Below are 21,512 nucleotides of genomic sequence, written 5' to 3' on the forward strand. Positions count from 1 at the left end.
TCAACTGACTAAGCTACCGAGAGAGAGAGAGAGAGAGAGAGAGAGAGAGAGAGAGAGAGAGAGTGTGAGAGAGAGAGTGAGTGAGTCTTAAGCAGGCTCCATTCCCAGCATGGAGCCCGCCCAGTGTGGAGCCCAACATGGGGCTCAGTCTAACAACTGTGTGATCATGACCTGAGCCAAAATCAAGAGTCTGATGCTTAACTGACTAAACCAACCAGATGCCCCAATTTTTGCTTTTAAAATGGTGTACAGGCGGGTGCCTGGGTAGCTCAGTCTGTTAAATTTCGGACACTTTGATTTCGGCTGAGGTCATGATCTCACCATTTATGAGTGTGAGCCCCACATCAGGCTCTGCATGGACAGCACAGAGCCTGCTTGGGATTTTCTCTCTCTCTCCCTCTCCCTCTCTGCCCCTCCCCTGCTTACTCATACACACTCTCACTCTCTCTCTCTCTCTCTCTCTCTCTCTCTGCCCCTTCCTCACTCACGCGTACTCTCTCTCTCTCTCTCAAAATAAATAAATAAATTTAAATTTTTTTCAAATATAGAGGCGCCTAGGTAGCTTAGTCGGTTGGGCAGCTGACTTCAGCTCAGGTCATGGTCTCATGGTTTGAGGATTCATGCCCCATGTCAGGCTCTGTGCTGACAGCTCAGAGCCTGGAGCCTGCTTCGGATTCTGTGTCCCCCTATCTCTCTGACCCTCCCCCACTAGCACTCTGTCTCTCTCTCTCTCTCAAAAAATAAGTAAACATTAACAAAATAAATAAATTAAAAAAAATAAACTTTTCAAAAATAAAATAAAATAAAATAAATAAAAATAAAATGGTGTGTAGGGACTGAGAACCTATGGGAGTCAAGCAGTAAGAGAAGACCTCACATGGATGAGCAGCAGAATATCTGTTATGAGACATTAGTTCACATTAATTTCAATCAGTTTAATTGCCAGTGCACCTCGGTAGAACAACTGAAAAAGAATGTTAGAATATTAAGAGTTGAAAAGACTCAGAGCTCCTTTATTTACATATGATCTTCCCCAAGGTCACAAAACTGGCTGGTAGAATCCAGCTCCCTTAACTTCATTTTATCACATGATATATTTGAACACCCTGATTTAGGTATTAGTGCCTCTCCCTACCCCTTTCCTTTGTCTGCCAAATGATTTTGAGACAATGATTTAGAGAAATGAGAGACAATTTTACATTACACAACACAAAACTGGGTTAAAATCCTCACTTAGGTGGTGGTATTTACTCTCTTAAACTCTTTCTGAATTTCTAAGGCAATCTTCTTTAGAATGACCAACTATAACCTCCCATCCCTCCTTTCCAAAGAAAAACAATTCTGTATCAATCATTCAACTACCTCTACAATATCTTTCTACTTCAGATGTTATATTTTTTGGGCCCAACTCAGTTCCTTCACTTTCTTCCTTCCTAAAGAGAGATCCTTCTTAGCTTTTCCTGGTTTCTGGCACTGAGTACATGGAAGGCATTCGACTAATATTTATTGAATTTAATTGCTCTTCCTTATACTCTTTAAATTTTTTAATGTTTATTCATTTTTGAGAGAGAGAAAGAGTACAAGCAGGAAAGGGGCAGAGAGGGAGACGCAGAATCCGAAGCAGGCTCCAGGCTCCGAGCTGTCAACACATAGACTGACGCAGGGCTCAAACCCATCAACCGCTAGATCATGACCTGAGCCAAAGTCAGACACTTAACTGACTGAGCCACCCAGTTACCCCGCTTCCTTATACTCTTATAATGGCTTTTGGTAAGGTTCTCTACGTACTATTAGTTTTTTATTGTTTATTTATTTTTGAGAGCGAGAAAGAGAGAGAGCAGACACACATGAGCAGGGGAGGGGCAGAGAAAGAGGGAGACCCAGAATCCAAAGCAGGCTCCAGGCTCAGAGCTGTCAGCACACAGCCCAACGTGGGGCTTGAACCCATGAACTGTGAGATCATGACCTGAGCCAATGTCTGATGCTTAACCAACTGAGCCACCCAGGCACCTCTATGGTCCTCTCGACTTAAAAACAGTCTGACAGTCCTGTCTTCTGAAATAAATTTATCCAATGTTCTCCAAATTCAACACGTGACTAATGGAACATTCTTCTTCCCTACTCCTTCTCAAAAACAGGAATGAGAAAGATTTCAAACAAACTCACTGTCATTAAAAAAAAAAAAAAAAAGCAAATATTAGTCGTGTCAAGATTCAAATGTACAGATCCAGGACACAGTGAGACAGCCTACAAAATTATTCCAACATGAGCCACATATAATCTTCACACCATACTTCTAAAGTGTTTCCAGAAATATTTAGTATATATAACCTACATAATTTTAGGGTTAGCTTGTAAATGTACTATGAATAAAAACACATCCAAATCCACACTACTGATACTGCCAAATTTAAGAGGAACATCGCCTAAATTCTTGCCTGTGCCTTTCTGATCCTTTTAATTTTTTTCACAGCATTTTCAACAGCACTAATGAAGTAAAAAAAGACATGTGGTATAGCCTAACACTGTAATTACGCTAAATATAAAAATAAAGCACACACCAAAGTCAAGCCCAAAGCACCTAAAATGGATATAATGTTGGTATCTACATGCATTTATAAACATCAATCTTTTCAGGAACTAGGAAGAGGGAAGAAAAATATTTCTAACATAACTTCAATAATGCCTTTGTTTACCTTACAAAACCTGGTTACAGAAACTTATATGATCAATAACACAGACATCTGATAGTCCAAGAATCAAAGCTACAGAAGAGTCTATTAAAATTATGGTGCTGTGCTTCTAACAGGGGGCCGAAAAATCACATCCACATGTACTCTCAGGGAACTCAAACAAGGAATTGGTGAGGGGATGGGTACATATAGATAGCTTTTTAAAGGGACTCCTGGGTGGCTCAGTCAGTTAAGCAATCGACTCTTGATTTCAGCTCAGGTCATGATCTCATGGTACATGGATTCGAGCTGTGCATCAGGGTGCAGAGCCTGCTTGGGATTCTCTCTCTGCCCCTCTCCCACTCACGTTCTCTCAAACTTAAAAAAAACAAACAATATTTTTCTAAGAATTTAAAAACATTTAAAAAAAACTTTTCTTTATCTCTTCAACTATACCTATTGTTTTCAAATAAATGTTCTTATTACTTTATAAATACTTTAATTAAAAATTCAATTCCTGCACAGCATTATACATATCAAAAAATTTCACTGTCATCATTAAAAAACAAACAAACAACAAAAAAAGAAAACAAAGCCAAAGTTTTATATTTTTACCTGGTCTTGGTACTGGCTGTGCTGCAGGAGTCTGGGTCTTACGGGCTGATGCACCCTCCTTTAAAAGAATAAAAATTGACACATGATGCCAGAGTTCCTTTACATAATAAACACTTTCATTTAATTACTGCAAAGAAATTCCATATTTAGCTCTCATTCAGTCAGCCCCTCTACTGACCATGCTATGATCCCAAGCATTAAAAAACAAAACAAAACAAAACAAAAAACCCTCATTTATCTTTTATGTTATTGGTCTTGAAGCAGTAATAGGAATCTTGGTAGAAAATAAATTTAAACTGTTCATTACCACACAGTAGTTACCATAAGCATGTAATATTTTTCTAATATTCAATGATTTGCTTAATTGTTGACAATTTTAATATTCTCAGAAGTATCATTATCCATTTTAAAATCAAGTCAATCTTTTTTCCATTGAACAATTTCAAAATAAATAAATGATACATAATCTCACACTAGAAAGATGTAAGTAATGTTACTTTGGAACACATTAAAAAAACCCACAAACATTTCAAATTAAATGCCTTTAAAATATTCAGGGAAAACAATCACATTTATAAAGATGAGATTTGTTACATTTAAGATCTGTTATGTTTATATACTCAGGAACAAATGCCTCTGAAATGTTTAAGATCTTAAAAAGCTATCTATACTGTACAGTTTACTATCTTTACTTTACAGTTTCAATAATATTCACACCAAACTTTTCATTATAACATTTTTTTCCTTTTCTCTCTCTCTTTTTTAAGTAAGCTTCACGCTCAGTGCAGATCACAACATGGAGCCCAAACTCACAACCCTGAGATGAAGATCTGAGCTGAGATCAAGAGTTGGACGCTTAACCAAATGAGCCACCCAGCCAACCCTTCATTGTAACATTTAAAAAAAAAAAAATTTTAATGTTTACTTATTTTTGAGAGAGATAGAGTCGAGCGAGGAGAGGCCGAGAGAGGGAGACACAGAATCCAAAGCAGGCTCCAGGCTCTGAGCTGTCAGCACAAAACCTGACACAGGGCTTGAACCCACGAACTGTGAGATCATGACCTGAGCCGAAGTTGGACACTTAACCGACGGAGCCACCCAAGTGCCCCTATAACATTTTTAATAGAAAGCTACAAAAGTAAATTTCAAAACAACTAGTAATTTATGGAAATCTTACTCTAGTTGTACTCAAACCGAATGAAATTTGATAACTAGCAGGGAATTTACATAAATCCATAATAGAAACAGTTTTAGAATCACAGAAGTATTTCTAAAGAAATGCTCCTAATTAATATTAATTTTAACCATAATACATTCTCTTCAAAACTTAAAGATTTTACATAGTAAAATCATTTGGAATGGTAGACTACTATCACAAGGTTTTTTTTATTAAACTAAATCAATTAAAGAGATTTTAGCTTTCCATACCATTGTTCCTGCATAAAGAGGAATAAACTAGATACTATATAATAAACATGAAAGTAAAATAAATGTTATCCATATTACTTAGAAACCCTTATATGAAAATGCTGATTCATGGGGTGAGGTTTGAATACCCACAGAAACAGAGAAAAAATAAATGAGACGGGAAGAAAGATAATGAGCACACACATATGCAGACATCTTTCTGTCTACATTTGACTATAAGGCTGGCTGGATCCAAATCAAAGCTCTCTTTTTTTTGAACAGAGTAAATGAAGTTCAGAATCACTAGAACACAGCACTAGGTGCAAACTGAGAACTATCCAAACCAAAACTAATTCAGCTGACTACTAAAATATACTTATACTATATGACCAGCTATGGCTATTATAACATGGGTCAGCGAAAAGTACAAGCAGATATGAGTACTATGGGAAAAAAAGTATTATTCATTACAAATCATAACCCCTAAGTATTTTTATCTACTTTTGAGGAAACTTAAAACTGGGACCCCTTTAAATGACAAAAATGGGTATTTTCTGTTTGCAAAGTAAGCTATCATTGTTTGATGACCTTCTCCTTCTCCAAATTACTCCTTTTTGGCAATAAGCCTTTTAGGTTACTGGGGGAGGCATATGTCCTACGCCAAGTCAATCAAGAGTTCTCCCTCAGGATCTGTTTTACAAATTAGAACTAGCAAGTTATACCTCTAGTTGTATAAAGGCTACAAGGCTACAAGGCAGTAAACTAAAAATTACAGATGATCCTACCTTTTGACTCATGGGGGAACACCCATCTATGAGGGACAGAATGACACTAGTGTGCAAAAAAAAAAAAAAAAAAAAAAGGTGGAATATGACATCCCTTATAAAACCTATCTAGTTAAAATAGCCTGCAAGGCCTATTCTCCCCCTACCTCTTCTCGATTATGTGAACCTTTACAATTCTTCATCTCACCACTCTATGCAATTCTACACACATCTTACCTCAGTTAGTTGAGCAGTTTGTTAGTTGCAACTGAAGAGAGTTTTATCCAATTTTGTCTTCTCAGATGTACTGAAAATTTTGAGTTGCCAAAATCATTATAACACTGCTTAATTTTGGAGTTAGTAAACACAAATAAGTGTAAGCATAAGTGCAAGCACACATTCACACATTTTCTCTCTCACACCCACTGTGTATACACAGCTATAAACCTACTAAATAGGAGACTATGGGCTCCATGAAAGAAAAGAGGGAAGAAATCTTTGCTAATCATGTCATTAGTTTATGGCTGTTTTAGGGCTCCCTAGCCAACACTAAGAGCTAAAAGTTCATTCCACTCTGATCTGCACTCTTTTGAAATAAAATTATAGAACTCATTGCATTAAGAACCTCATAAACCATATAAAAACCACCACCCTTTACTCTAAAGATGAAGAGACAGAGGTGAAGTTTTCCAAAGACTACAAAGTGGTATATCTGGCATACATTAAGAAACAGGAATAATAATTTGGCAGTAATATGCAAGAGACTGACACTTCTACATTTTTAAAGATATTTGGATTGGGGGAAAAAATAATACCCATCTGGGAAAAAAAAGTATCAGCAAAAAAAAACAACTAAAAGAGCTGAAAAACTACGCTAACTGGGAGGAAAACTTGCTTTCTCTTGAAAAGTCAGAACCATTACAATTTCTACTCAGACTTGAGGCATTCCAGAAAAGAAATAACTGATAAAGAATGGAGTGGGGTGACAGAGAAGTGATAGAATCATTTTTGCAAAACACAACAAGACAAAACAGAGTGTACTGTTTATAATCCTTACTTGCCTTATTTTAGCCAGTGAGAAAAATCTAAAAATCTTCCGTTACTGGGAGACAGAATATTGGTTGCTGCTTAAACAAGTAGGAAATAATATAGTATGTACTATCATAAGAAAAATATGTGTAACAATTGTCAGTATGAAAAAGAATGCATTATACTTACTCAATTTGGGAAAATGCTATTTACATGCAACTTCATGAAATACTGAAATTCTAAACGAAGAATACACACAGAATATACACACAGACTCTACAAGTTTATAATCTACCCTCCTGACTACTGTATTTATGATGGCAAAAGTACACTGAGTGAGTCCTTTAAAAAAAAGTATTTTGGAAAAGCTATGTACAAAAAGAAAACTGTATCTCTATAGACAAATGACAATGAGGCTGAAAACATAAAAGATTTCAAGAACAAAACACAAATTATAAGCACAATTCTCTTTCTAAATCCTACTATAACCCAGAAGTATATGCATACAATGTATGCCAATGTGGAAAATAGAAAACACATTCCTAAAATATATTATATCTATAAAACATATAGATTTGATACCTATTATCAATTCTTCATTTTGCTCTAGAATTCTTTACTTACTTGTCTATTTCTCTCAACCAGAATGTAAGCTATCTTAGGTCAGGGACTGTCTATTATGCCTCCAATGCCTATTCCAGGTTGCCTGGTGCATGGTACATCCTTAAAACTATACATCAACTAATTAAAACAATTCCATTTGCCTTAGAACTACTGACTCACAACTATTAAACTGTTTTAATCTGTTAAATAAAAGTGGTAGAAATATCATAAAGGATTATTGAGAGAATTAAACAACATTAATTGTTGTTTATTCATTCCATACACATTGTCATTCCATACACATTTATCAAGAGCACTGAGTACCAAATAAAAAACTGGGAATGCATCAGTATAAACAAAAGAAGTATTTCTTCCTGCCTTCATGAAGTTTTGCAATCTAATGGAAGAGACCAGTGAAGGAATGAAAGTTCAAAAATTATAAATATAATTACATATACATTTACTTACTTGTAATATATATGTGTATTTTCTATTAATGTGTATGTGTATATATCTATATGTGTATGTTCAGCTCAGTTCCCAAAATAAAGAGCAACTAATAATTATTAAACCAACTTCTTTCCATAAAGAAACATTCTTTATAAGAAAAGAAGTGGCAAACCAAGTTCAGCAGCATACTAAATTCAGTAGCATATTAAAAAGATTATATAGCATGACCGAGTGGCACAGATTCCTGGAATGCAAGGATGGTTCAACATGAAACTCAACAGATACAATATATCGCATTAACAGAATGAAGGGAAAATACATGATCACTTCAACTGATGCAGAAAGAGCATTTGACAATTTAATACCCTTTCATGATTTAAAAACAATACATACCCACCTTAACAAACTAGGAGAGAAAGTAAACTTCAATATAATAAAAACTTAAGCATGAAACATCCAAGCACCTAACATCATACTCAGTGGTGAAAGATGGACACCTTTTCCCTTAAGATCAGGAACAATATGTCCACTTTGACCACTTCTATTCAACATAGCATCTGAAATTCTAGCCAGAGCAATTAAGATGAAGGAAGGAAGGAAGGAAGGAAGGAAGGAAGGAAGGAAGGAAGGAAGGAAGGAAAGAAGGAAGGCAGGCAGGCAGGCAGGCAGGAAGGAAGGAAGGAAGGAAACGAGGGAGGAAGAAGGGAGTAAAAGGCATCCAAATTCAAAAGGAAGTGATAAACTTATCTTTTTGCAGATGACAAGATTTGTATGTAGAAAACCTAAATATTCCACAAAACCTGTTACAACTAATAAATGAATTCAACAAAACTGCAGGATACAAAACAAAAACATAAAAATCAGCTGCATGTCTATACACTAACAACAAACAATCTGTAAAAGGAATTATGAAACAATTCCATGTTTAATAGCATTAAAAAGAATAAAATATTTAGAAATAAATTTAATCTAGGAAGCAAAAGAATTAAAGTCTGAAAGCTATAAAATATTACTGTTAGGAAATTAAAGCCATAAATAAGTGGAAAGAGATCTATGTTCATGGACTGAAGAATTAATAATGTTAAGATTTCAATTCTACAGATTCAATGCAATCTACAGATTCAATGCAATCCCTACCAAAAACCCAATGGTATTTTTGAGAAAGAAAAATCCATGCTAGATTTCATATGGAATCTCAAGGGACCCCAAACTGATCTTAAAAAAAGAAGAATAAAGTTGGAGGACTCACATACTCTTCCAGATTCCAAAACTTACTCAAAGCTACAGTAATCAAAACAGTGTAGTATGGGCATAAAGACAGACATATAGACCAATGGAAAATACAGAAAACTCTCAACATATATGGTCAACTGATTTTTGACAAAGGTACAAGACCATGCAATGGGGAAGGAAAGTCTTTTCAACAAATGGTACTGGGAAAACTGGATATCCACCTGCAAAAAAACCAAGTTGAATCATTATCTTACATTATAGGCAAAAATTAATTCAAAATAGATCAAAAGGTGTAAATTCAAGAGCTAAAACTGTAAAACTCTTAGGAAAAATACACAGTAAAAGTTTCATGAGATTAAATTTGGCCTTGATTTTGTGGCTATGATACAAAAAAGTACAGGTAACAAAGAAAGAAAAAAAAACAGATTAACTGGACTTCATCAAAATTGGACTGTATCAAAGGGTGCTATCAGCACAGTGAGAAATCAACCCACAAAATGGGAGAAAATATTTGCAAATCATTATCTGATAAGGGGCCAATATCCAAAATATATAAAGAACTCCTACAACTCAAAACCACAAGACAAACATTCCAATTCAAAAATGGGCAAAAAAACTTGAATAGACATCTCCCCAGAGAAAGTGACAATTCTCAGTAAGCACATGAAAATATGCTCAAATATCACTCATCATTCAGGAAATGTACATGAAAACCACAATGAGGTACCACTTCTACCTGTTAGGACAGCTAATGTCAAACAAGCACACACAAAAAAACAAACTGATAAGGATGTGGAGAAATTAGAACCCTTGTGCATGGCTGGTAGGAATGTAAAATAAGCAGCTGCTGTGGAAAACAGTACGATGGAACCTCAAAAAATTAAACATAGAATCACCATGTGATCCAGCAACTCCAACTCTTGGTACAGAACCTAAAGAATTCAAATCAGAGACTTGCACAGGTATTTGTATACTGATGTTCATAACAACATTATTCACAATAGCCAAAGGGTGAAAACCCAAATATCCACTGACAAATGAATGGATAAACAAACTACAGTTTACATGTACACTGGAATATAAATCAGCCTTAAAAACAGAATGAAGTTGATACATGCTATAACATGGATTAATCTTAAAAATATTACGCTAAATGAAGTAAGCTACACACAAAAAGACAAATACTGTATGACTGCAATTACATGAAGTACCTAGAAGAGTTAAATTCACAGAAATAAAAAGTAGAATAGTGGCTACAGGAGCTGAGGAGAGGGCAATAGGAAATTATTTAAATGTGTACAGAGTTTCAATTAGGGATGATGAAAATGTTCTGGAGACACAGAGTGGTGACGGTTGCCTAACATTATGGATATACTTAATGCCACTGAACTGTGTACCCTTAAAACATTTATAAACATATATGTATATATACACACATATTTATATAAATACATATATATAATTCAACAATAAAAAAGTCTTCTTAAAAAAGTATAAAATATGCTTTAAAAATAAACATAGTCGGGATGCTTGAGTGGCTCAGTCGGCTGAGTGTCCAACTTCGACTCAGGTCATGATCTCACAGTTGATGAGTTTGAGCCCCACGTCAGGCTCTGTGCTGACAGCTCAGAGCCTGGAGCCTGCTTCGGATTTTGTGTCTCCCTCTCTCTCTGCCCCTCCCCTGATCATGTTCTGTCTCTGTCTCAAAAATAAATAAACATTAGGGGAAAAAACTTTTTAAATAAAAATAAACACAGTCCAATTACAAATGATGGCAGACTTTTCAAGGGATGTCTACTGAGACAACACCCAATTTCCCCTTTTCAGAGCTGGACTATACCCACAAGGGATAAACTCATGAACTACAGTGATCCTATCAAATCTTCTCTTCTTTGGAATTATGAAATCCATACTGAGATATGCCCAGCAATGTGAGCTACAGTTAGCTGTAGCTGTAGCCTGTAGCCAGACTGGTTTTAAGGAGGACTGGGTATACAAAGGACCAGAGAGCTGGGGTGCAGATGCAGAAAAAGTGACAAATAATCATATGGCACCTCACAGAAACAGAAAAGCTTCTTTGATTCCTGAAAGTTTTCCAATTTCTCACTGTGTTCTTTAAGAAAGGCCAATTTATATTTCTCAGTCTTGGGTTCTGCAGAATATTCTTATACCATTATCATGTATTTCCTTTTCTTCCTTTGGCTGACTTGAGCAAGTTTCTGCTATGTGAAATCAAAGGAGCATAAAGTAAATATTTTAATCTCAATGAAGAAAAAAGAAAAATTTTATCCCTATCCAAATCCACTCATAGAATTAAAACTTTGACCTGGGAATATACATCTTCTTTATAGTCACAGACAAAACTGAAATACAAGTGTTAATAACATAAGAAGATATTCATTGATTAAAAAAAACTAAATACCAGTTTTCCATTCATCATTCTCTAGAATGCTTTCAGAGGATAACTGTGAAGGTTAATTTTATGTGTCAACTGGGCAATGGAGTGTGCAGATAATCTAGTTAAAACATCATTCTGGATGTGTCTGTGAGAATATTTCTGGATAAGATTAAATAACACTGGAATCAGTAGACTGAGTAAAGCAGATTGTTCTCCCCAATGTGGGTTGGCCTCATTTAATCCACTGAAGAAATGAACAGAACAAAAAGGCTGAATAAAAAAGAATTCACTCTCTGCCTGGCTGTTGTCAAGGTGGAACATCAGGACTCAGCCTCAGACTTGAGCTGTACCATCAACTCTCCTGGGTCTCCAGCTTGCTGACTACAAATCCTGGGACTTTTCAGTTTCCACAACCACATGTGTCAATTCCTCCTCATCCATTCATCCACCCATCCACCCAATCCATCTAATCCATCCAATAGGTTGTTTCTCTGGAGAATCCAGACTATTACAAATACAGTAACTGAAATTTGGATCAAAAGAGAGGAAAAGAGAGTGAGACAAAACACAAAATCTTTAAAGGGGCATTCTTATATAATGGGAAAATGTCAAAATTTTTTTCATTCATTTATCTACAGATTAAAAACTTATATCCACATAAATGTCAATGAAATGTTTAATTATAAAACTGCAAATCAGAAACAAACAGAAGTATGGGAATTGATCTCCTTTAATATCAAATTCAATAATGGTCACATACCTTTCTAGCACAAATGAGCAATTCTTTTATATGTGTCACTAAGGTTTAATGCACAATGTTCTCATTTAAAACTGGTGGGCTTGTTTTTATAGTGGCAGAGGGACTGGGTAAGGGATCATCTGCATAACTTAATGGGTCCATGGACTAAAAACTGATGTAATCAGAGGCAGTGTAAATCAGTGCAAAAAAACTTGACTTAGAAGTCTTATATTCCAGGGGCACCCGGTGGTTCAGTTGGTTAAAGCGTCTGACTTTAGCTCAGGTAATGATCTCGCAGTCAATGAGTTCAAGCCCCACGTTGGGCTCTGTGCTGACAGCTCAGAGCCTGGCACCTGCTCCAGACTCTATGTCCCCCCCCTCTCTCTCTCTGCCCACCCCCTCGCTTCTGCTCTCTCTCTCTCAAAAATAAATAAATGTTAAAAAAAAAAAAAAAAAGAAAGAAATCTTATATCCCAGGTTCTAGTTCTGGCTATGACATATTAAAGTGGGGAGCTCTGAGAAAATGACATCTCAGGGTCTTCATGAACTTGCCTCTAAAATGAGGAAACTAGATTTCTAATGATTAAAAAGGCCTAATTCTGCTCTAAAATTCCATTATTCTAATATAAGTAATACCCTGTCACTAGGAACTATGACACTGCAGTACAACCTCAATGTCCAGTTAAATGATTAAGTTTAAAGACATAATTCAACATGGGCTTCTTGGTATAGCCATAAACATGTGCTCTTCTTTTGTTCCATGTGAATAAAAACATAATATTCTCCTGCCCAGCTCCCTCTATCAAAGGGTACATGTTTGGAATTAGCTAAACTTGGTTTTTTGAGAATCACATAATTATAGATACTGGGAATAGAGGTAGAAAAGAAAATAACAATATTTTAAGCTTTGAAAGAAACCATTCAACATTTCACCATTTAATATAATTCAATAAACTGACTCAAGAAGCCAAAATAAAACATAGACGTGTATATATTTAACTATTTGACCCCCACATTCCCAACAGAGTCAACTGAAATGTTCTGCAACATTACAAATGCCAGAAATTTTAATAAATATAAAATCTGTGAAAAATTACAGAGAAAATATAGAAAAAATTCAAAGTCAGCTAACTATGAGAATATGGAAAAGAAAGAGACTCAGTATGTTAGTAAATGATCAGGGAGATGGTAAAAAATGGATGGTACAACAGAAACACAAATTTTCATTTTTCACGTTTGGTTCACTAAAATGCAGCAATTGTATTATTTGTGAGACATCATGTTATTTATCTGAAGGGAATAAAAATACTAGAAAAGCATGAAAAATTAAGAAGATAAAAATGTAATGCAAACCAACCACAACTGGGAAGATCAAAAGTATCAAAAGAGTGAAACTGAGGGATGCCACAATGAATTGCATAAAACAATTTCAAATGGTTTTTGAAAAAAACTTAACTATATAATATTTTCTTTCAGTTATTTTGTTATCTTTATAATAATCTACGTATCCATTAGCTCTATCAATTCCTTCAAAAAAAGGAACCTAATGACATATCTTATATCCCCCCCTGTAGCTTGCATATAAAAAATTCTCGAAGTATTTACTGAATATAAGTGAATCCTTTAGGTATCTTCTAAGAACCTGAAGAAGGGGAAGAAAATCAAACCCTAAAGTTAAACATTACCCCTTCCTAATCCTATAACCTTTGCCTGCCTCTTTTCTGCTTTGCAAAGTTTCTTTATACTAAAGTTCCTATTTCCAATCAGATCATAAACGATCACTCTGAAGAGAGCTCCGTGAATTTAGAATTAAGTATATTTATGCTCCCAGCTCTTCTCAAAAAAGCCCTTTGGGAAAAACATTCTATTTACTTACTTGTAACTTTTTGCTTTCTTTCCTTAACTACTGAAGCTATTAAATAAAAAGTATTTTCTGATACTAATAATTCATATGTGAATAATTATGCTTCTTTGTGAAGTTTAAGCAGTTTTAAGTTTCAACATACTACATCTACTTGAACTTACAAATTGTTTGTTATACTTTGTAATGAATTAATAGTGTTTAAATTTTTAAATACTATCCATGTATTCAGTTGTAAGGATTAAGATGCTTGAAATAACTTATTCAAAGATGCTGACCTAGTGAGCTTCACACCCCTATCAAACTCAATATGTCTCCTTTGTGTGAGAAATATTACACATTGATCCTCTAACAATCTGAAATGAAATGCACAATATAAGCAACCTATGTATGTAATGTAATGAAAATCAATATCCTAACACAAAAATGAAATTTTATAAGAAATTTATGATAAGCACAAGCATTTCAATGTGAATCTCAGAAATTACACCAGAAGACATTATGAATTAATCAAATACTAGTACCCATTCAAAAAATCACAGTGAATGTAACAATCACACATGTCCACAACTGGTATACTCTACTGGTTAAGTCAACTACTATAAGCATCACAGCCACAGGCAACAGGATTTTTCAAAATGGCCAAGTTCAGAACAAAGTTGAATACAATCTTCAATATACACTGTGGCTGTATACTTAGGGAAATTCAATGCTTAATGTTAAAACTTTACAAAATATACTTTGCATTTCAATTATGTTCTAGGTTCATTTAAAATTGTACCACCCACTACAGACCTCCTTCCCTGGCCTCACTCACTAAATGCACTTCAATTATTTTGTCAACCAAAAATATTTCTAGAATACCACCTAGGAAGTATTATTTCTCCATTGACAACCAAAGCTCTAAACAAGAGCATCTCCCGTGCGTCAAATAACAATTGTAAGAAGCCAGCTGATTTATGCTTAACTGAAATAGCTATACTACTAAGAAACTGAAGAATATACAAGCATAATATAAACTACTACTGATTTTCATGCTTATCTTTTCCCTTAGGATCATTAACAGTTTGTATAAATTAAAACTATAAGGATATTGATAATTAGTTCTAAAAGTGACCCTTAAATTTGGCTCTGCTTTCAAGTCAAAAGAAATTCTTAGGCAGTATGAATATTTGCTGCACAAGTTAGTGAAAACTGAAGAAGAATAAGGCAGGCAAACACTGACACTTGTGGTCATTCTGAGATTGCTAATTTACAATCAGGCTAATTCCTGCTTTGTAGGTTCAAAGAAAAGTAAAACTGGTTCATAAATCATCTATTGACTTCAAAGGAAAATTATAAACTCTTAATGAACACAGTTAATTTTTCTTCAAAAAGAGAAAACTACTTACTAATAAAAAAATCCAAAAATATACCATTTGTCCATATCTTATATATAATGAAAAAGATTTCAACTGACTTTAAGTCAAAAGATATAAACCTCAAGCAAACATTACTGTGCAGAACTCTTGACTGATCTCAATTAAAACTAAAACTGGTCTCTAAATAACTATGTCAAATGGCATTTTTCAGAGTACTATGGTGGAAATTACACATGATCCAAAACATTAAGATTTTTCTCCAACATTGGAAAAAAAGAACTAGTTCTTCATGTGAGCACTGGCTGAAAATAAAAAAACTCGCTGGCTTTTAGGGGCCAATTCCTCATGCTAAAGCACAAACAGGAATGAAGACCAATGTAGGGAAAACCAGATTCATGTCTCCTCTTCTCAAATGATTCAAGGATATTTGCTCATTCTCAGTGAATCACCTTGCCATGGTTGAATTGTTACCCCCCACTCCCTTTTCTTCATTTTTTTTTTTAAGTTTATTTATTTTGAGAGAGAGAGAACAAGTAGGGCAAGGGGAGAGAGAGAGGAGACAGAGAATCCCATGCAGGCTCCCTGCTGCCAGCCCAGAGCTCAATGCAGGGCTTGAACTCACAAAAACCATGAGATCATGACCTGAGCCGAAACCAAGAGTTGGACGCTTACCGATTGAGCCACCCCAGCACCCCTCTCCCTCATTCTTTTTACCAAGGACATTTAGTTGAATTTATACAGAAAGTAGAATTCCATGAAATGACTTATCTTTACTATCAGTGAGCAAATCTATACCTATTTTATCATGTAATAATAACTCAAAAGCTACTAACCACATGAATAAAGTAACAATTACTTCTGTACTCAATAGAAATTAAGAGTCAGGAGGCACTGCAAATCCTGTCTTTAAATTCTGTCTCCTAGAGAACTACTGTAGACATGCCCAGGAAAATCCAAAAAAAAAAAACAAAACAAAAAACAAAACAACAACAAAAAAAACCTGGACAGTTCTGGCCAAAACAGAGTAATAACAGCCTACTTCTTCCATCAGGGATGTGTTACAAGATTAAAAAGTAGACCTATGGAAGTAAAAATTACAAGGCATTTATGACTATAAAACTTAATAAAATAGCTGCCAGTTTGCTGAGTGTGACAAAGAACATGTCACATTTACTGAGAAAGTTTAACCATAGAATTCAGATGTTAAAAGAAACTAGACTAAAGAAAGAACTTCTACAAGCTTGCCTGTCATAAGATTTTTACAGTTTCTCTTGGCTGGAAACATGCAGGTTGCTAGAAAAAGTCACTAAAGGAACTTTTATCTCATGTCTGCTGTTTTTCTGTACTTTATGTAAAGTGCTTAGCTAGTTTAATTTAAACTTAAGAAACTGATGGCAGGTGTACCTATAGTTTAAAGTACATTCTGATTAAGTACACAGGCACCTTTTTATTAGTTTCTAGGAGTCTCTTTTGCTACATTAACCCTTAAGCAAGCATAACTGAAACAACAGTCTGCTGGGAATTCAGGGGCTCCAATCAGTACTGGGAGAACCATTAACCAGTAGGTTATCTAATAACGCTCTCTTAATAATCAAGATCTATAATAAATTCAATGGGACACCAAAAAAGAGTCAAATCAAAAGAAGTAGCAAAAATAATTGTCTTATCCTTCCTAGAGAAAAGATAGGGAATATGTCTAAGACTCTGTCTCCCTAATATTTAATAAACTGTGCCTAACTACATATATTGGCAAAAAGTAGTTTTATCAATATGTATTTGGTAAGTGAAAATATAAACCAACATCCATTTATAATTCTATGAATGATTTCTGGGTATGCTGTGCCACTCCTATAAAAAACTCCCCACAATTTCTCCAATGTTATACAGTATAATGGTTAAGAACAGTGCATAAAGACTTACATAATCTTGCTTTAATTCCCAGCTGGACTCTCTTATCACTAATTAGCTGATATCTGGGATAATTATTTTACAACTCTAAGCACTGTCTCGTCATCTTTAAAATGGGTATTCTGATACTAAAACTACTATGAGGAAAAAAAATTCTTTTACCTAACAATTTAGGTAGGCTTAGCATGTGATCTGATTTTGGGTAAATAATAGTCACTGCTGCTAGCTGCATAGTCAAATCCTATGTAAGGAATTACTGATAAATACAATACTGATCTTCTAAAATCCACTTCCACTCGTGTAAAATACATTATTTTAAGTAGGCACTTAAGCCTTATTCTGCTACCTACATTTAAGTAAAAAAAAAAAAAAAAAAAAAAGTAGTGAGCATGTAATGAGTGGACATAGGAACTAAAATAAAAGCCTGGCTTTCAATTTTCTCCTTCATATTTAACAAGGAAAAGCCAAAGCTCTAGGCCTTAGGCTTCCCATTTATAAAACTCTTTAACATTCCTTCTAGCATTTCTGGCAAAGTTGCAAATACTCCTTAAAAAAGTCAGAGGAGATTCCTACAAGTACCAAACACATGTCATCAGCTACACTAAAAAATAGGACAGGCTCAGATCTCTGGAGAAGGATCTCCTCTGAGCCCACCGGTGGGCTTCCAAGATCTCTGAGTGCCGCTTGGTTTTTCCACCAGCGTTCCAGCCTGGTTCCATAACATATTTGGTTCCCTGACTGGGAAACCCAACTGCCCTGGCCCACTGTTGCCACCGGTTTGGGAGAGGGGCGAGGGGTGACAGAATGAGGAATTGCAAGGGAGAAGGCGCGCCCTGCCTGAATTTCGGCAGTCTCCTGCTCGGTTGCCTAGGGCCAGCCCCATTCCGCTGTCCCCTCTGGACTCAAGGAGACTTGGCAGGTGAGGACCTGGACCCGACGTCAGAACCAGTAAGGCCGGGGTCCCAATCTAGTGAGGCCACTGGCAAGAGTGGAAGAGGAACCTGATCACTCCCCGGAGACAGACCTCAGATGTCTTACAGGAATTCTGTGGGAGGGAATGTAATAACCTCTGGTGTGTGTGTGAGTGTCAATGTGTGTCTCTGTCTGGCTCGCCTGCCAAGTTCGATTCTGTGGCTCCACAGACGGGCACCCTTAAGGTTTCCAAAAGCCCACGGTGCCTGAGTGGGCCCGTGGGTGATTCTGTGGTGAATAGCATACAGTCTATGGCGGCATCGGGATGGGGAAGGTCCAGCCGCCAAAAGGGGGGAAACCCAGAGCCCCCCCTTAGCAAAATACCAATGTGTCTACTACAAGGAAAATGGAAAAGAATGAGTGCCCGAATCGGAAGGGGCCTCCAAAACCCAGCCGTTATCAGAAGGAACCTTGAGAAGGGGGCCTTATTGGTTTGGCCGAGATAGAATCAGATTGAAGAGGACATTGACTCTCTCTCTGTTCCTCTGCCTAAGATGTGAGGGCTTCTCCCTCATTCATTTCCCGGGTTAACAGCTATAATTGGAGCCAACTGTGGTTAGTCTACCTCGGGATGGGGACTTTAAGGAATATTCTCAAGCAGTTGCTGAAACTCTATTTGTTTTGGGGAAATTCCAGGTCTTCACTGGCCTGATGTGGACTCCGTATTTCCACTTTGGTGAAAAAAACATGGCGTCTGCTCCTCTGTCTGAGCTAAGGTTTTCAATCGGGTTTTCCTTCTCTGCCTTCTGCTGGCACCTTGCCTCTTCTGCCTTCCCCTCCCCTCCTGTTTCTGTGCCAACTTGCGTGCGGTCCACATAACTGGTTCCTATACCATCCTCAGTGCCTCAGGTACCACTGGCTCCTCCTCCCACCCTCGAGGTCACGGAGCAAAGTGCACTCCCTTGGACCACCCACTTCAGAAACCTCCACTGGTGTCCCAGGTGAAAATTGACAATGGGGAAAGACTGATTGACTTTTAAGTGGACGCAAGTGAAACTAATTTAAGTTTGTTGGCTCTGTCTTTAAAGTTATCAGCATTAAATATGAAACTTCCATTCTACCAAGGTTGACTAAAGATCAAATAACCTCATGTTATCTCTGCTGCAATTTGTTAGCAAAAAGATGACTTAAAATGATAGTTAATTTTGTCTATCCCAAACTTTTCATGGGTAATTGCTAAGATATCTTTCAAATTGGTAACCTGAAACTTTAAAGTTTTGATTGCATGACGCAGTGCTAAAGCTTTGATTACTGAACATAGGTTTGTGTTTTTAACTTCTTATTGCAGAGAAACTAAGGCTATTTGGACCTATTGGAAAACATGCATTGTGCTTAATTGGTTCGTGAATTTACCATCTGAAGTGTACCAACCCTGTATGTAGGAAAGTAGGAGGTATGCAAGACACATCTTTTATTGAGGGTAAAAGAAAATAATTTTGTCCTAATTGAGACTGGCTATTTGGAGAGAAATGGTTTGGGGACAAAGTTTGAAGGCAAAGGAAAGTTGTAGAAGGTTCGTGCAGGAAAATCTTTGTTAAGTAATTTTATGTGTGCTCAGGATGGACTAAGGTTGAGATGCATGGAATTTTAAAAGTACACTGGTATGAGGCTGAAATTCTGCTTTTCTCTCTCTTCAAAAGACAAAGTTTTCTTTGACTGTTGAAGACAATGTAAACAAAGGTTTTCTTCTCTTTTGACTGCCAGGAAAACCAAAGCTTTAGGTTTCATTTGTATCAGGTCTTTGACTGCTTAGTTAAAACTTCTCAGTGTTAAAGGAGCTAGATTTTGCTAACAACTATATAATGCTATAACAAATACAGTTTTAAATGAAGTCTTTTTGACCAATTAGGCCCTTTTATTTGGGATGCTAAGTTGCTTGGAAAAGCACTGTCACACAATGGTAATAAACCTTAGGTTGTACTGCACTGGTAAATGCTGTTAACTAATTACTTGAAGTGTTACGTGTCACAGAAATAACCAAATTTCTTTGTCAACTGCATCATAATGACCAATGTCTATTTCTGAGATTTTTGTCATTTAGATTTGTAAAAAGGAATTTGAGGACAAATACAGGTATTTGAAAGATTTCCAGAACTAAAAAGCTGCATTCAAACTGAACAAGAATTAGGAACATGGGACTAAATGAAAACGTTTGCTCTTCCGGATTAAGGAAACTTTCTCTTAAGATGATACACAGAAATGTCATAAAGTATTCATTTGTAAACTGAAGCATTTATCTTTTCTCTCTACCTAAACCCTCTGAAATACAAAAACTCTCAGTGAGTATTCTTTCTTTCATGGCAATTACAATTGTTTGCATAAGTTCAATAAGAATCTGTTCATCTTGTAACAGGTCACCATTGGAAATACTGGTTATTTTACCAAGGCCTTGACTGGAATGTCATATTTGTGAGTGACATTCATAGACTCAGATATGACCAGACAGCTTTAAGGAACTAAGGCTGGCTTTATGAAACGTGGAGTCATAAAGCCCCTTGGAAATGTTGGCTGAATACCTCGCTTACAGAGTTCCCAGCAGCCACACCAGGTGAGTAAAGAAGGTCACTTCCTGGAAGGTGCAAGAACCTCAGAATATCTTGGGGACCTCGTGAAGAGGAATTCACCCAATTCTACAGGTACTGGAGGCCTGTCTGATGACAAGTATTTGGCTAGGCTTCTGGCCTGGAGAGACTACTAAAAGTTCAATCTGGAGATTCCTTATAAAAGGTTCTAGCAAAGCAAACTTTAAAAGATCCTCACGATCAATAGCTATTCTTGCTGAGCTTATGTAAATAATTAGGCCAGGTTTTGTTAAGACTGGACTTGTTCTACAAATGCATTGGTCTTGATTTGGCTATCTCTGGAAATGGGGGATTTTAGAGAGAAAAAACTGTGTTTCAACAATGCACCATTATAGATTTAAATTCTAGTTCTGTCTTTAAATGTTTGTTGTTTGCCTAAACTAGACAACTTGAGGTAAACTACAGAAAAATTGTCACAGTATTTCATGTATAGACAATCTTCTATGGTCATTATTCTGTGGGGATAATAATAAGACCCCATGGGTCCATCACTCCAGAATTAAGGCGGCCAACTCGGAAGAGTCCTCAACCTGGTGAAGTGACTCAGACCTAGTCAACCCGCTCAAGCTGACCCTCAAAAAGACGCTGGCCCCTGGGATCTTCAGCCCTACTCCAGCTCTACCCCGGAAGCTGGCTGGCCTGCACACAGCAGAAGCTTGAGGAATCAGTGTGTGAACCAAGTCCAGGTGCTCAGATGCAACTCTGCAAACCCTTGCTCCTTACCAGGGTCATAACCCTGACCTTGCTCCTTACATTGGACTAATAGAGGATGCCCCACAAACTGGACATCCTGGCTCCCTGCCCTGGCAGGAGTCCTCCTTTCCAAAATTTTACTTGTGACCACCGGCCCCTATATTCTAAACACCTTGGTACGCTTCACTGCAAACACCACTGCTCACCAAACTGCAACACGCATCT

At 36.5% G+C, this 21,512-nt stretch overlaps 1 protein-coding gene across 1 annotated transcript in view; it reads right to left on the bottom strand.

The window, feature by feature from the left end:
- CDC73 (cell division cycle 73) overlaps positions 1 to 21,512 on the bottom strand; it is a 137,457-nt gene that overhangs the window by 45,041 nt on the left and 70,904 nt on the right. The window contains exon 11 of the mRNA XM_043568382.1: positions 3,288 to 3,345. Coding sequence (XP_043424317.1) covers positions 3,288 to 3,345 — 58 coding nt within the window. The remainder of the gene's footprint in view (positions 1 to 3,287; positions 3,346 to 21,512) is intronic.

This window comes from Prionailurus bengalensis, chromosome E4 (assembly GCF_016509475.1).
Source record: "Prionailurus bengalensis isolate Pbe53 chromosome E4, Fcat_Pben_1.1_paternal_pri, whole genome shotgun sequence".
NCBI lineage: Eukaryota > Metazoa > Chordata > Mammalia > Carnivora > Felidae > Prionailurus > Prionailurus bengalensis.